This window comes from Psittacula echo (genome assembly GCF_963264785.1).
Source record: "Psittacula echo genome assembly, chromosome: 7".
NCBI lineage: Eukaryota > Metazoa > Chordata > Aves > Psittaciformes > Psittacidae > Psittacula > Psittacula echo.
In genome coordinates, this window is record NC_137740.1 from 54,970,289 (window position 1) to 54,983,867 (window position 13,579).

The window sequence follows — 13,579 nt, forward strand, 5'->3', positions numbered from 1 at the left end:
ACACAGTTTTACTGAAATCCTGAAGCATAGCAATTTTTTTTTCATTTTCTGGTATGCTTCAGATGGATTTTTTTCCACATATATCTCAATATCTGAATAATCACCCAATCCAAATTCAGTCTTGCTGAATTATTGGCTGGTTTTTTTTTGCAGCAGAGCTCCAAATTCTGTGTGCTTTGCAGAACGTACTGGAAGAGACATGGAGGGCAGAAGAGAGGTAGAGAGACAGATGTACAGACAAGATTGCAGTGGTTTCCCTACCCATGTATGCTTTCGGGTGTACTCAGCTTCACTTCCTGCCACTGAAGCTCTTTTGGTTCTGCAGCACCCCTAGGTGCAGGACACAGCCTGCCTTGGGGCTGCAGCTGAGCAGCTCTGGGCTGCTGCAGGAGGGTCCCTGCTTGACTCTCCCCATTGTTCCCTCATCTCTCCTGGCCCTTTAGTTCAGGCTGATCCTATCAGAGAATTTAACAGTGAGCAAGTTAAAGCTGCCTTCTTCAGAGGCCTCTCATGGTACACAAAAATATACATCTGATATTTTTTCTATCACCCTCCCTGAGCTACATGAACCACGTGGCTATATGTTAAGGATACAAAACCCCAAACAGTCTCATTTACTACAGCAGGAGTTGCAAATGATGGCTGTTAAAACACAGCCAAAAACTCTTGCAAAATGAAGGCTGGGAAAGTAAGTACTTGAAAACCAGGAAAATCCCAAAGCTAAGGTTTCTGCTGCAACATTCAGTAGTTTTCACTGCACTTCTATATGTTTTATTACTGTTTAATCTGTATCCTGTGAGGTGTGTAGGATGTTTAATGAAGCCAAAACAATATCGCTTTGGAATGGTTAGTATTTGTAATATCCTGACTTTTGAATATTTGATTTTCTTCATCCTCAGTAATGCACTGTTTTACGTGTTTAATATATAATTGGATTGATTTTTTCTTCTTTTCAACCGTCGATAGGATTAGTTTCTGAGCAAGAGTGAACAGAATGACGCTTTTTCTCTGGCCCAGTACCACAGAATCCATTTAGTGCATTTTTTCATTGCAGTGATACTGTGCTGGGTGAGGGAGACTTTGTGTAGGTGGGAATTTGGCTGCTCAGTGCCTCTCAGATGAATGAGACTTGGAAGCCTCTCAAGGACGGCATTCTTTTTCCTTCCTTTCCAAACTCACTGGAAACACTCGAGGGTATAAAGCTTTTTAATGTGTGTTTATGGGACGGTGCATTTACTTCAGTGCCTTCCCCCGCCACACACCTCTTGAGCAGTTCGGGAGACTGTTTGTTTAGCACTCGGTAAAAATAAGAAGCTAAACAGATTACCGCAGGTTAAATTAACATTTATGACCTCTAGCACGCAAGGCTCCACTTTCCCGCTGTGCATGAAGAATGTAAAAGGGATGCTAAGATGTACAAGCCAACACGTTCTCCGGGCTCATCTGAGGAGCTACTTTGCAGCGGTTGATGGTGTCCAAATGGTGGAACGTGCCGGCCGAGCTGCTGTCGTACCTGTTAGCTGCCCTACCCCACCTCCGAGGGGCCTCCGCCCGGGTTCGCACAGGCACCCATGCGGGGTGTTGCAGCCACCGCGAACTGGGCCTGACGCTCCAGGGCCCGCGCACCTGCCGCGGCGGGCAGGGGCTGCTCTCCGCCTGTCCCTGACGGGGGCAGGCCCCCTGGCCCTCCCCCGCCGGGCTCAGGTGACACCGGCCCCGGCGGCTCCCCGGGCCGCCGCGGAGCTTCCTGCTTCCCAGAAGGTGCCAGAGCGACTGCAACAGGAACTGAGAGACGGGGAGAGGAGGCGGTGCCGCCGCTCCGCTGCAGTCGCGGCCCGAGCCGGGGGAGCGGAGCGGAGCAGCCATGGGCCGCCGCCCGCCGCCGCCGCGCTGAGCCGCCCCCGACACCAACGGCAGAGGGGCCGGCGCCGCCCGCTCGCCGCTGCCGGGCGGGGCGCTTCTCGCCGCGGGGCGCTGGAGCAGCCCCGGGGGCCCGCGATGTGATCATGGACAGCAGGTTCAAGTGAGTGTGTGTGTGGGGGCGACCGGCAAGGGGTCGCGGCGGGGCTGTCAGGAGCGGCGGGCCGAGCTGAGCTCTGCGGCGGGCAGGCGGCGAGTAGGCCTCGCAGCCGCCCCGGCCTGCCGGGTCCGCCAGGCGGCAGGCGGGCGGGCATGGAGGGAGGGGAGAAGGGGGAGCGCACCCGGCGGGAGCGTGCGAGGGGCCGGGCGCGCCGCGGCCGCTGAGTGACAGCGGGGCGGGCGGGAGGCAGCGGGTCGCGGAGCGGGCGCTGCGCGCCGGGCCGGGGCGAGGCGGGACCCGTGGCTCGGGGGGAGCGGGGCGACGCCCCCCCACGCTGGCCCGGAGCCTGGGGAGGAGGTATCTCCAGCCCCCGGCCGCTCCGCCGCCCTTTGCCGTCTCCTGCAAACGCAGCGCGCCTGGCCTGGCATTGACCGCCTGCCGCTGCGGGGGGACCGCGCTCCTGCAGCCGCCGGCCTCGCCGTGCCGTGCCGGTCAGAGGTGCGGGGCCGGGCGGAGCAGGGTGTGCTCTGTCGGTCTGTGGCCGGGGAAGGGCGATGATTAAACGATGGTAGCTGTTTCCTGAGGAGCCCACCCGGCGCGGGCTCAGAGCCCTGCATGGGTCGCCGGAGCTTCCTCAGGCCTGGGCAGTGACCTTGCCTGCAGGGCCTGGCGGACTAAGACTGGTAACGTGAATCTCTCCAGCAGCTGCAAACCTTCTTGCCATTATTGTAAGGCAGGTGCAAATGAAGGTTTTTAGGTGTTTGCAAGCGCTGCTATCCAGCCTTGCCATTCAGGAGCGGCCCCTGGTCTTGCTGACATTGGAAATTGACAAGATGTTAAACACGGGTTTTGGAAATTGACAGAAAAGTGTCCCTGTAAATATACGATGAATTAGCAGGCTGCAGCCGTGTAGCTGTAAAGGAAACGAGAGACAGTCTGACAATGCTCAGATTAGTTTGACACATTTTTGACACTTATAAGCATAGTGGGATGTGAAGAGTAAACTTAGGAGCATTTTTCTGCAAAAGCAGATTTCGAGTCGTATAGTGAAAGACAGAAGGCAGTGTTACTTCAAAGAGCCTTTTTCTCAGGGTAGTTCAGCTTGGGGTTGAGCTAGAATCACTCATCCAGTGTTTGTAACACTTACTGGTACACATTAAAAAAGCCAGCACTGCGGGGTGGGTTTAGGGAGAAAAGGAAAGGGGAAATGGCCTGGGAGTATAAACCCAGTGCCCAAGCTAGAGTGATGTCATGAGGAGATGTCACTGCTTTTAAGGGAAGCATTTCTGTGGTTCGCTTTTCTAGGTGGCTCAATGAAGCCAACCCTTATCAGTTTCATTCTGGCCCTGCTTGCCAGCCAGAGGAACAATGGCTGGGCTTTAATAGCAGACTAAATCCCCAATACCCTAGATTTAGGCTGTTGTAACTCAGAGCAGAATTTGATCTCCTACATACAGGATCAGTAGATAAAGTGTTTTCCCAGCTAAATGCTTTAAAATACGATGCAAAGAAAGATTGTGATACAGGCAGGTTAAAGTCTCCATAACCTGAATTAGACTATAATTGCATATCTCAGTTGGTGATGGTGGTGAGGTCTGTGAAAGCATGTACTGAATCAGTTAATTTGTGACAGCTGAAATTTTACCCAGCTCCACCTTTGGATTTCATTCAAAACTTTCTTTAAAGAAACAACAGGGTGTTAATATGCTGCCTGCTGTATTTGAAGCATTCTAGAAACCTGGAACCAAGTCTTGGGTTTTCTCATTTACCTAAAACTCCAGCTCTCTTCAGAGGGAGTGTCACCCAAGAAGGGAGTTCAAGCGTGAGTCTTTTATGTGGTTAAATAGATAATTGATATGGGTGCGGTTGTACCACTTGTTTTTAATATAAATAGCAGTGTGCTTGGTAAGTAGAGAGAGGTGGGTGGTAGAGTAATGGTGTTTAGATCTGTTTTAATAAATATTTAGTTTGGGATTAGGTTGAGTGTGAATTGCTGTTGGCCTATACAGTTTGTTATTATCAGATGTGTATTTACTGGGGAGGTGAAAGAGGTACTGGCCTTCACACTGGCCATGATGGCTGCTGCAGATATGGAGGTTCTATCCTATTGGCCAGCTCAGGGTTGTGTCCATCCTTAATTACTGCATTAATGTTTTCTCATTCACTGAATCATGCCTGAGATTCAGCCTTTAAAGTTAAAGATCAATATCTTGTGAAAGAAGCAGCTCAGTGATTCTCAGCCTTATGGAGGTAATCATATACATTTAAAGGGTAGTGGCTCAATTCATGCAATTACAGTGGAAGTCTATTGATGAGCTATTTCTATTAAGTAGAAATAAAATGTAGTTCTAGAGAAGGCTGCCCTTGGCTCTGTTAATATGTTTCAGATTGATTGTTAAGGATTTTAGTAGCATTTTTTTCCTGACTGTTAGTCATGGTATGATGGAGTGACTTAAAAGCTTTCTGATGTATAATGCAGTGACAGTATCACTTAAATAAATCGAACAGTTTAGCTTGTTTATCTTCCTTACTCTTTTTTTTAAGGCTGTACAGGCAAATGTGACTTTATTTTTCCTTAGAACTAATCTGATTTCTAATTTTATTTTAATGAAGTTTTAATTTATTTTAATGATATTCTGTACAAATAGAATGGAAAAGATATAACAAAGTAGAAATACAATCTGAAATGTATATGTGATTAATCAATTAATTGTTTGCTTCTTCTAGGGAAAATCCAGAACGTACCTTTGATTTGGTACTGAAAGTAAAATGCCAGGCATCTGAAAATGAAGGTAATATACCCTGCCTATTGATGCTTATTTGTGGAAATGAGATGGGAAAAAAAATGCATCCTGATCTAGTGTCATCTTATGTTTTGAATTGCTCTTGGATTGGGATTGTATGAGAAAGCAACTGTGGTTATTTTATTACCTTTTAGAATCTATTAATGTGTTAAATTATAGTTGTCATGGGTTTTTATTGTTACAAGCCATTTTCCTTTTGGCTATTGTAAAAATATTTTTGTTCTGAGAGAAATACTTGCAAAGCTTGGACTTTAAATGCATCTTCTACAGTTCTGAAGTCTTGAAATGTTAATTTTGCATAAGATTTGATTTTAGCAGAACAACTGACTTCTGTCAGTGGAATGTTAATTTTAATCTGTGTGACAGGGAGAAAGTAAGTTCTTTTCTGAACAACAGGGTCTTTCTAGCTCATGTTTGGCAGCTGCTTTGGTTTGATTCATTATATAAACAGCAATGAGTGCTGACTTGAGCTTATATTAGCCGTCAGTTTCATGTCTCTGTAAACATGTAGTAAAAGAGATGTAGCAATGCAAGAGTTATCTGAGAGAGGCCTTTTTCCTCTTGGGTAAAAAGAAGATGGTATTTCCAGTGCTGAAATTAAAGTGACCTCTAGAAAGTCCATTGGGGGAACTCGGTTCATGTTCTCATCTGAGGTTGTTGGCCTTAGAAAAACACAGGGAGAGAAGAAGTTTTGTTTGGTTTGTGTTGTAGTTGTGTTAGTCTGCAACAGCTCTATCTTAATCACAATTTTATAAACATAAACTACACCTGAAAAATGAATATATTTCTTCTGTGCTGATGAATACTGTTTACAGAATTTATCACTGTAACACATCAGAAGCCTGTAGAAGTTTATAGCCCCAAACTATTCTTTATTGTTAGGGTGGTGAGGCGCTGGAATGGGTTGCCCAGGGAGGTTGTGAATGCTCCATCGTTGGTGGTGTTCAAGGCCAGGTTGGATTAGGCCTTGGGTGGCATGGTTTAGTGTGAGGTGTCCCATGGCAGGGGGGTTGGAACTGGATGGTCTTAAGGTCCTTTCCAACCCTAACTATTCTATGATTCTATTGCTTTTTTTTTTCTTTTTTAATTTCAGCCACCAATTCTGTTAGTGGTGTCATGGGTACATGACTAATACATTTACAAAACCTATTTTGTTAAAGCTGGAAAATGGTAGTTCTTTAGGTCTCTTCCTGACAGTCTCAACAGGCTGCTTTTTTTAATCTTTCTCCTCTTCATAAGATGGTTCATTTAGCTGTGGAATGACATCTTGGTCCTGGTGCAGCCCTTGGGTATTTTCACTTTATTTGTGACCAGCTAGTGTCCTTTGTTTTAGTGCCTGCTTTTTTGGTTTGCTGTTAGTATAGTCATGGTTTAGGGAATCAGATGGGCTTTCCTAACTCTGATCTTTGTTGTGGCTTGCATCATGGCACATTTTACCTTCTGTTCCTTTGCAGTTTTTGCCTTAGTAATTTCACTGATGCTGTCTGTGAGCCCTTCTTAGCTACTTGACTTCTGATCTCTTCCTTCTTGCATTGTGCATTTATTCTCTGCCTCCACCTGACATCCCTTCCTGGGGGCTCATTCGCATCTTGGCTTAAGCCCAGCATCAACCTGAAGATTTTATTCCCTTTTTTTCTTTCCTTTCTGAGAGCTAGACTGTTGATAATCCTTTAAGGTTTTCATCTTGAAAAAATTGTGGTTTTTGTTTTTATCTCCCTTTTGACTTCTGATTTTTGCTTTGCACCTTTCTGCATCTGCTACCATGAGAAACCACTTCTCATTACCTGCAGCACTGTGAATGACTGCCTATGCCTGAAATGTGCTCGTAGTCATTTCCCCTGCCTCCCTTGGTGGGTGTTTTGTGCTGTTCATCAGCTGTCCTCTGTGGAAAGTAGTGTCTTTAAGAAATCTGTGTATGCCCTTGAACTGTGACCTGAGTTAACGTGGAGACTGTATTTGTGACTGTACTGAGGGTGTTCCCTCTTCTATTCCGCTTTTTGTTATCATCCCTTCTACCCCACGTGGGCTCAGTTGCTGTTTGTCTGAGTGGCCAAAGGCAGAAAGGAGGTCTGACACTGGAAGTGTTGGAGTCTGTGGTATGTCAACTAGTGAGAGGTTCCTGGAGACTGTGTAGATTCTTACATGAGTCCACAGATCAGCCCAAAAGTGCAGTCCCCTTTTAACAGTCAGATTGTGCTGGCTGAATATTCCTGCTGTACTTGATGATTCATCTGGGATTTGTTTTAATTTCTTTCATATTATATCTAATTCAGATAACAAACTCACTCTGATGAGGGCTTGACATCATATTTACATATGGTATTATGAGCACGGTGATGTATCAAATTAATATATCTGAATGTTAAAGTTATTTAAAGGAAATTCACAGGGGACGAAAGTGTGCTGTTTTCAACACCACTTCAGAAATGGAGCACAAGGCTTGTCATGCTAGACAGGGAGCTTTCAAGGTTCGTTTATTATAAGGCCTAACAAATTTGGCAGTTACCCTGTATTGTAGGTCTTGCCTTTAAATAGATTTTCATGCTAGGATAATCTTTTGAATATATCGTACTTGAAAACATGATCCATTCACCTGTTTCTTTGCTCATGCCTCTTTCTTTCTTATGAAAGAGATTTGTGTTTAAATAAGGGCTTTCTCCCTCGCATCCCATCTGCTCCTTGTACTTGATCCTGAAGCTATGTCAGGGCTGAATTTGCGACATCACTGTCGCCAGTGTTGCTGTGGAAATATCACAGCCACAAAATTATGATCTCCCTGCATGAGTGAGCAGCAGGAGAAGCTGACTTAGGGGAAAGGAAGACCTTAATGTGACCCATGTATCTTTAAGCTTTTTCTTTTCAGGCTTTGCTATAGTGTGCATTCTCCTTCATTTTAATTTCCATGTGCCAGTGTGTTACTGTTCTAACAAATAACACTTGAGGTAGCCTACTGCATGTGTAGCTATTAATAAGATGATGCTTTTATGGGGACACTATAAGCTTGTAACAGTGTGACATGTTGAGAAATTTGATGTTGAAATCATTATGCTTTTGGAAAAGTATTTTTAAGTAATTTCTTAATTACAGCATAGCTCACAAGGAATGTTTATTTTTCACATCTGACAAAGTCCTAGGGCTCTTCTGGCTATAAAGGATCATACATACATGAAATGCAGTAAGGTTTATATGTACAATAAAATGCGTATTTAAATCGTGCCACTAATTATTTCCAAAATTGGTTTCTATTTAGTGTAAGCGCCTAAGAGATTTCATGTAGGTTAAAATAAATTTACCTATTCATGTATCATAGGTAGCTCCTGAATTGGTTTCAGGTTCAGCTATGATAGCATGTCTAGTTATAGCTGGATCAAAATTTTGTTTACTCATTGAATATCTGTGTTTTTGTCATTTAAGAGTAGCTTGCATACTTGAATATTTATTTCTTAATACTTTGTTACTGACTGGCTAGATCATCTTGGGCTTCTCTTTCTCTGTTTTAAACTACAAGAGTGTACAACAGCATTTCCAGAATAGTGGTCTTCTAACTCTTATTTTTCAGCAGGACAGAAAAAAGGGTACTCTTTGCATAAATATTCTTACAATTGAGCACTCAATTGAGCTAATAGCATGAATTGTAACATTTTTTACTGTTTCTGTCAAGCTTTGTTTATTCTTCGCTCAGGTTATATTTAAAAATTAATATCTACTTATTAGAGGGGCTCAGTGTCTATCCTTAGCACAAAACAGGATATGGGTCCCTCAACAATACAGAATTTAATCTGTATTTTCAGACTAAGTGATGCTTTTGATATTACACTGCATGAAAGGCTTAACCTTGAAAGTTGCATTTCAGCTATATTTAGTTAGACGGTTGAGGCGTATATTCCAAAGAGGAGAAAAAAATCCCTTTAGGACCAAAATCAGATTGTAGCCTATGACATAACTTCCAGTCCTTGGCAGCTTGGTCAGGATGGTAAGCATTGATTAGCATGATGTGTTGAAACACAGTAACTAGTTAGTTAGTGTGACAGCTTTTTCTTGGGAAAATTCATAACCCAATTCTTGCAAAACTTTGAGATTAATTAACTTCTGTTCACCAGAGTTTGCTCAGTGACTGGGATATCAGGGCTAAGCTATTCTAACAGCCCAGTATTTGTTAATGGTGAAATTGGCTTGCAGTGTCAGTAGCACTTTATAGTAAAAGGTTTTACATTGCCTCCTAGGCAGTTGCAGATTTGTGTAACTCTTTCCTATGTCACTTCTTAATGAACAAGAAAAAAAATAAAAGAAATAGCAAAAATGGGTGCCCGTTTTAACATCACCAGCTGGCCCTCTATATTAAATTTTTACTTGCAGACCCAGAGGATGACTTGATAACAGGTAGTAATGTTGTTGAAACTGTTGTGTTATTTTAAAGATGAGCATTGCTCTTTAGATTTATGGTAAAAAGATGCAAGTTTTTTGTACTTTGGGTTGAATCAGTCTCTCTAGGTATCAGAAATAATGCAGTGTTACAGTTGTCCTGAGTACACAGTCTTACATGATGCTATTGGTTCAAGCTTGTATGACAGCTGCACCTACAGCAACTTTACTCTTCTCCTGACAGTCTCTTGCCTCTTGAAAATTATACTGCACCTCATGCTATATGGTATACTTGAGCCTAGAAATTGGCTAAACATAGCAGTCTGAAGCTTATATATTTATTTCTTTTTCTTCCTTTCCTTTTTCTTTTTTCTATCCAGGCACTTCCATCATGAAAAGTAAAATGAATGTCTGGAAAGTTATGTTTCTGAGACAGGCTGAGAAAGTTGGGGCTGTTCAGCCTGGAGAAGAGAAGGCTGCGTGGAGACCTCATAGCAGCCTTCAAGTATCTGAAGGGGGCCTACAAGGATGCTGGGGAGGGACTCTTCATCAGGGACTGTAGTGACAGGACAAGGGGTAACGGGTTCAAACTTAAACAGGGGAAGTTTAGATTGGATATAAGGAAGAAATTCTTTACTGTTATGGTGGTGAGGCACTGGAACGGGTTGCCCAGGGAGGTTGTGAATGCTCCATCGTTGGCGGTGTTCAAGGCCAGGTTGGATGAGGCCTTGGGTGACATGATTTAGTGTGGGGTGTCCCTGCCCATGGCAGGGGGGTTGGAACTAGATGATCTTAAGGTCCTTTCCAACCCTAACTATTCTATGATTCTATGATTCTATGTCCCAAATACTAGTGCTAGTGTAATCTTTGTGAAGAGTACATATTTATGTATCTATAAATATATACATATACAGTATGTGCACAGGCACATATATGTATGAATTTTAGATTTTGATTAAATGTGCGAAGAGGAAGTTGGTAATTTAACTGATTTTATAAACTGCATGTCCTATATTGATTTTATTAAAACAGGATTGCAGAGGCTTGACACAAAAGGCAATGCAAATAGAGCAGCTATTTGAAATATTATTCTATTATAGAAAGGCAATATGCAACGCCTTCTGTGAGCATAAGGTCTTCAGCATTTCTGTCCATGGTTTCCTAAGAAGATGACTCAGATTGGTTTCAGTTTGTATGGTTAAGAGAGTGTTGTTTGCTACACCTTCATTTTCTTTTATTATAACACATACAAAAAGCAACAAAAAGGCTCCATGGAGTGTGCAGGTAGATCAGGGAATTCAACCACTGAATGTCAAGGTTTGGGCATAGGACTGTTTTAGTCCTGACTGTTCCAAGTTTTACTTTGAAATAGCAGTTGATTTTCTGTTCAAGCAAAGAATAATTGTTTTAACAAGGCTTGAAATTTGATTGCTTTGTCTCTATTTCCTCTTTATTGCTAGGAAGCCTTCTATAGCTCTAGGGCTAGATACCTGATTTGCAGAGGTGTTTAAAAGGTTGTGTTCAATTGCATGAATAACTCCTGTAGTTTATCTTGCCTGTGCCAGAATGATAATAAATCTTTGTGATGCATGATCTCTGAATCATTTTTCTTTAAAGGGTCTTCTTTTCATTAAGTTTTCAAGAAAAATCTGTGAAAACCAGTTAACTGTATGTTGGTGGAGTTAAGAACTACTCTGCCTTGGTGAGGCCGCATCTGGAATATTGTGTCCAGTTCTGGGCCCCTCAGTTCAAGAAGGACAGGGAATTGCTTGAAAGAGTGCAGTGCAGAGCCACAAAGATGATTAAGGGAGTAGAACATCTCCCTTATGAGGAGAGGCTGAGGGAGCTGGGTCTCTTTAGCTTGGAGAAGAGGAGACTGAGGGGTGACCTCATCAGTGTTTACAAATATGTAAAGGGTGAGTGTCAGGATGATGGAGCTAGGTTTTTCTCAGTGATGTCCAGTGATAGGACAAGGGGTAATGGGTGTAAACTGGAGCATAAGAGATTCCATGTGAACATCAGGAAAAACTTCTTTACTGTGAGAGTGACAGAGCACTGGAACAGGTTGCCCAGAGGGGTTGTGGAGTCTCCTGCGCTGGAGATACTCAAGGGCTGGCTGGACAAGTTCCTGTGTGATGTACTCTAGGTTACCCTGCTCTTGCAGGGGGGTTGGACTAGATGATCTTTTGAGGTCCCTTCCAACCCTTGGGATTCTGTGATTCTGTGAATTAAGTTCAGGAATTAGAAATGCACAGTTCTTTGTATGAGGCTTCATTGTGATCTATGAGGTACTAACAAGATGTGTAGTTCCAGGAAGGTCCAGATTCTGGGGTTAAAAAAGTAAAAAATGAATGCAGTTCTTATTTCAGTCTGGCTTTGGTAGAGTTTGAATTGAGTCTTCCAAAGCTGCTTTCAGGATTGTGATCAGAGCAAGTGCTGTTTTTTTTTCTTCTTCTTTTTTTTCTCTTCTCTGTAGAGAGCTGTTTATTAACCACAGATTCTGAGCCCATGGGTGTAACGTGCTGATCAGATAACTCATTTCCTCTGCTGTACTTTAGTTTGCAGAGTGTCACTTGAACCTGATGAGAGACAATTCTATCAGTGCAATACGTGAAGAAGTCTGCAGGATTTTTTCTTAAGAGCAATTAAAACTTTCTATTTAATCTTTATATACTGCCAACCTTAGTCGCTCTTGGTTTTAACTGGAAGGATACTAAATAAGTACTGGCCTACAGAAAGTTGTTTCTCTAACCTTTTAAAGTGTGCTGTGTTCTTCAGGTGACGATGAAGAGCGACAATATATTGCTGTGAACTAGATGAGATTTCTCACAAGTTTTATATTTAATTGTAGATTTTTAGCCTCAAATATAGTGTCACCATATTAGAATTTATTTTACACCAATACAAAGGTAAAGGTGCTTTTTCATTTTATACAATGGTGTTTCAAAACCTGAGCTATCTGATAACCGTCTTAGAGGCAGTTTTTGTATATAAAGGAGTTTCATTAAGATTCACATCCCCCCAGCTCCAACACATCCCCCCTGCTCCAACTCATTAACTGGTATGTTGTTACTTAAGTTAGTGCTACTTCTCTGCAACAGTTTCTTGTTTCTCCTCTTGAAACTTTCAAATGTGGTAACTAAAAAGCTTGGAAGAGGACATTTAATCCTTGTTTCTCTACAGGAATACTGATTGATGAGGAGCAGAATATTTCACAGTCTTTTGCTGAGGACTGTATAAATGTTTTGAGGGCAAAAGCAGGTAATGCCCGAGATTGTGCACCACTTTCTTCCTTTTTGACAAAACCAAGATATATATGTGCCAGAGTTTGGCTGAAGCTGTCTTGTGTGCAAACACTAAGCATACCTGTAAGTCCTTCATAAATTATAACCTTCTGTGTAACTTTAAACCTTCCACTTGTATCTAGATGAATGCTTTCATTATATTTAAATTTCTTTGATTTAATTAGCAAGCTCCTCAGGGTATAAACAGTGTCTTCTTCCGTGTGTTTGGACTGTCACTAGCAAAGAGTGGGTGTTGGAGAATTATGAACAACAAAAACAATTAAGGCAACTATAATTCTTGCATCTAAGATGAAGATTGGCATTTCGATCCTTTTTACCTTTTCCTTCCAATCTCCAGAGGCTGAGAAATGGAGGGCAGTCACTCCAGCTTTCAGCTTCTCTTCACAGATGCAAAAATGTGGAGGAAAATGTTGCTGCTTTTCAGCGCCTCGTAGCCTATAGATTTTTTTTTTCCCTCCAGCTTAGAGATTCTTGGAGGTATGTGTAATTTGGAGGTGGGTGCAGATATGTATGTGTAGGAGGGGGAAGGGTGAAGGCTGCTGGAGAAAGGGGTCAAGGAAGCTCTTTCCCCTTTCTTCCCTGCATTCTTCACTGAGGAGAAGAGGCCTCGGTGGGGAGGGATAACCCTACTCCCTAGCAGCCAAAAGACAGTCCTGGGAGGAGCGGCATGCTCTGTTCTACTCCTGAGATTCCAGCTGTAGTAACGTGGGGGCAGGCAGTGTGGTATCAGTGCTGGCAGAGATGAATTATTCCCCTGCAGGCATTTGTCTGACTGTAATTTTTTCATGTAATGCCATATGCCTCTTTCAGCAGTGTGATCAGGTTTTGGGCAATGAAATTAAAAGGGAAAAAATTGATGAGTTAAGTAATAACAATATGAACTTGTTATAAAAAGAATTTTTAAATGAAATTCACAAGAATGATGATACTAGTATTAATATAACTAAATATAAGCCAAAGCCAGCAACCTGTATCATGTAATGTAGTCAATCAGTATGAAAGTTGATGTTCCTGTGCTTGTTTTAGTTTCATTTTAGTAGTTAACTATTTGAGATGGCTGCCTGGGGGATAGTTTGCAGGGTTTTAAA

At 42.7% G+C, this 13,579-nt stretch overlaps 1 protein-coding gene across 1 annotated transcript in view; it reads left to right on the forward strand.

The window, feature by feature from the left end:
- Window positions 1-1,953: 1,953 nt before the first annotated feature.
- DENND1B (DENN domain containing 1B) overlaps window positions 1,954-13,579 on the forward strand; it is a 157,037-nt gene continuing 145,411 nt past the window's right edge. Inside the window, exons 1-2 of the mRNA XM_080624123.1 lie at window positions 1,954-2,023; window positions 4,748-4,812. Coding sequence (XP_080480249.1) covers window positions 2,007-2,023; window positions 4,748-4,812 — 82 coding nt within the window. The 5' untranslated portion in view covers window positions 1,954-2,006. The remainder of the gene's footprint in view (window positions 2,024-4,747; window positions 4,813-13,579) is intronic.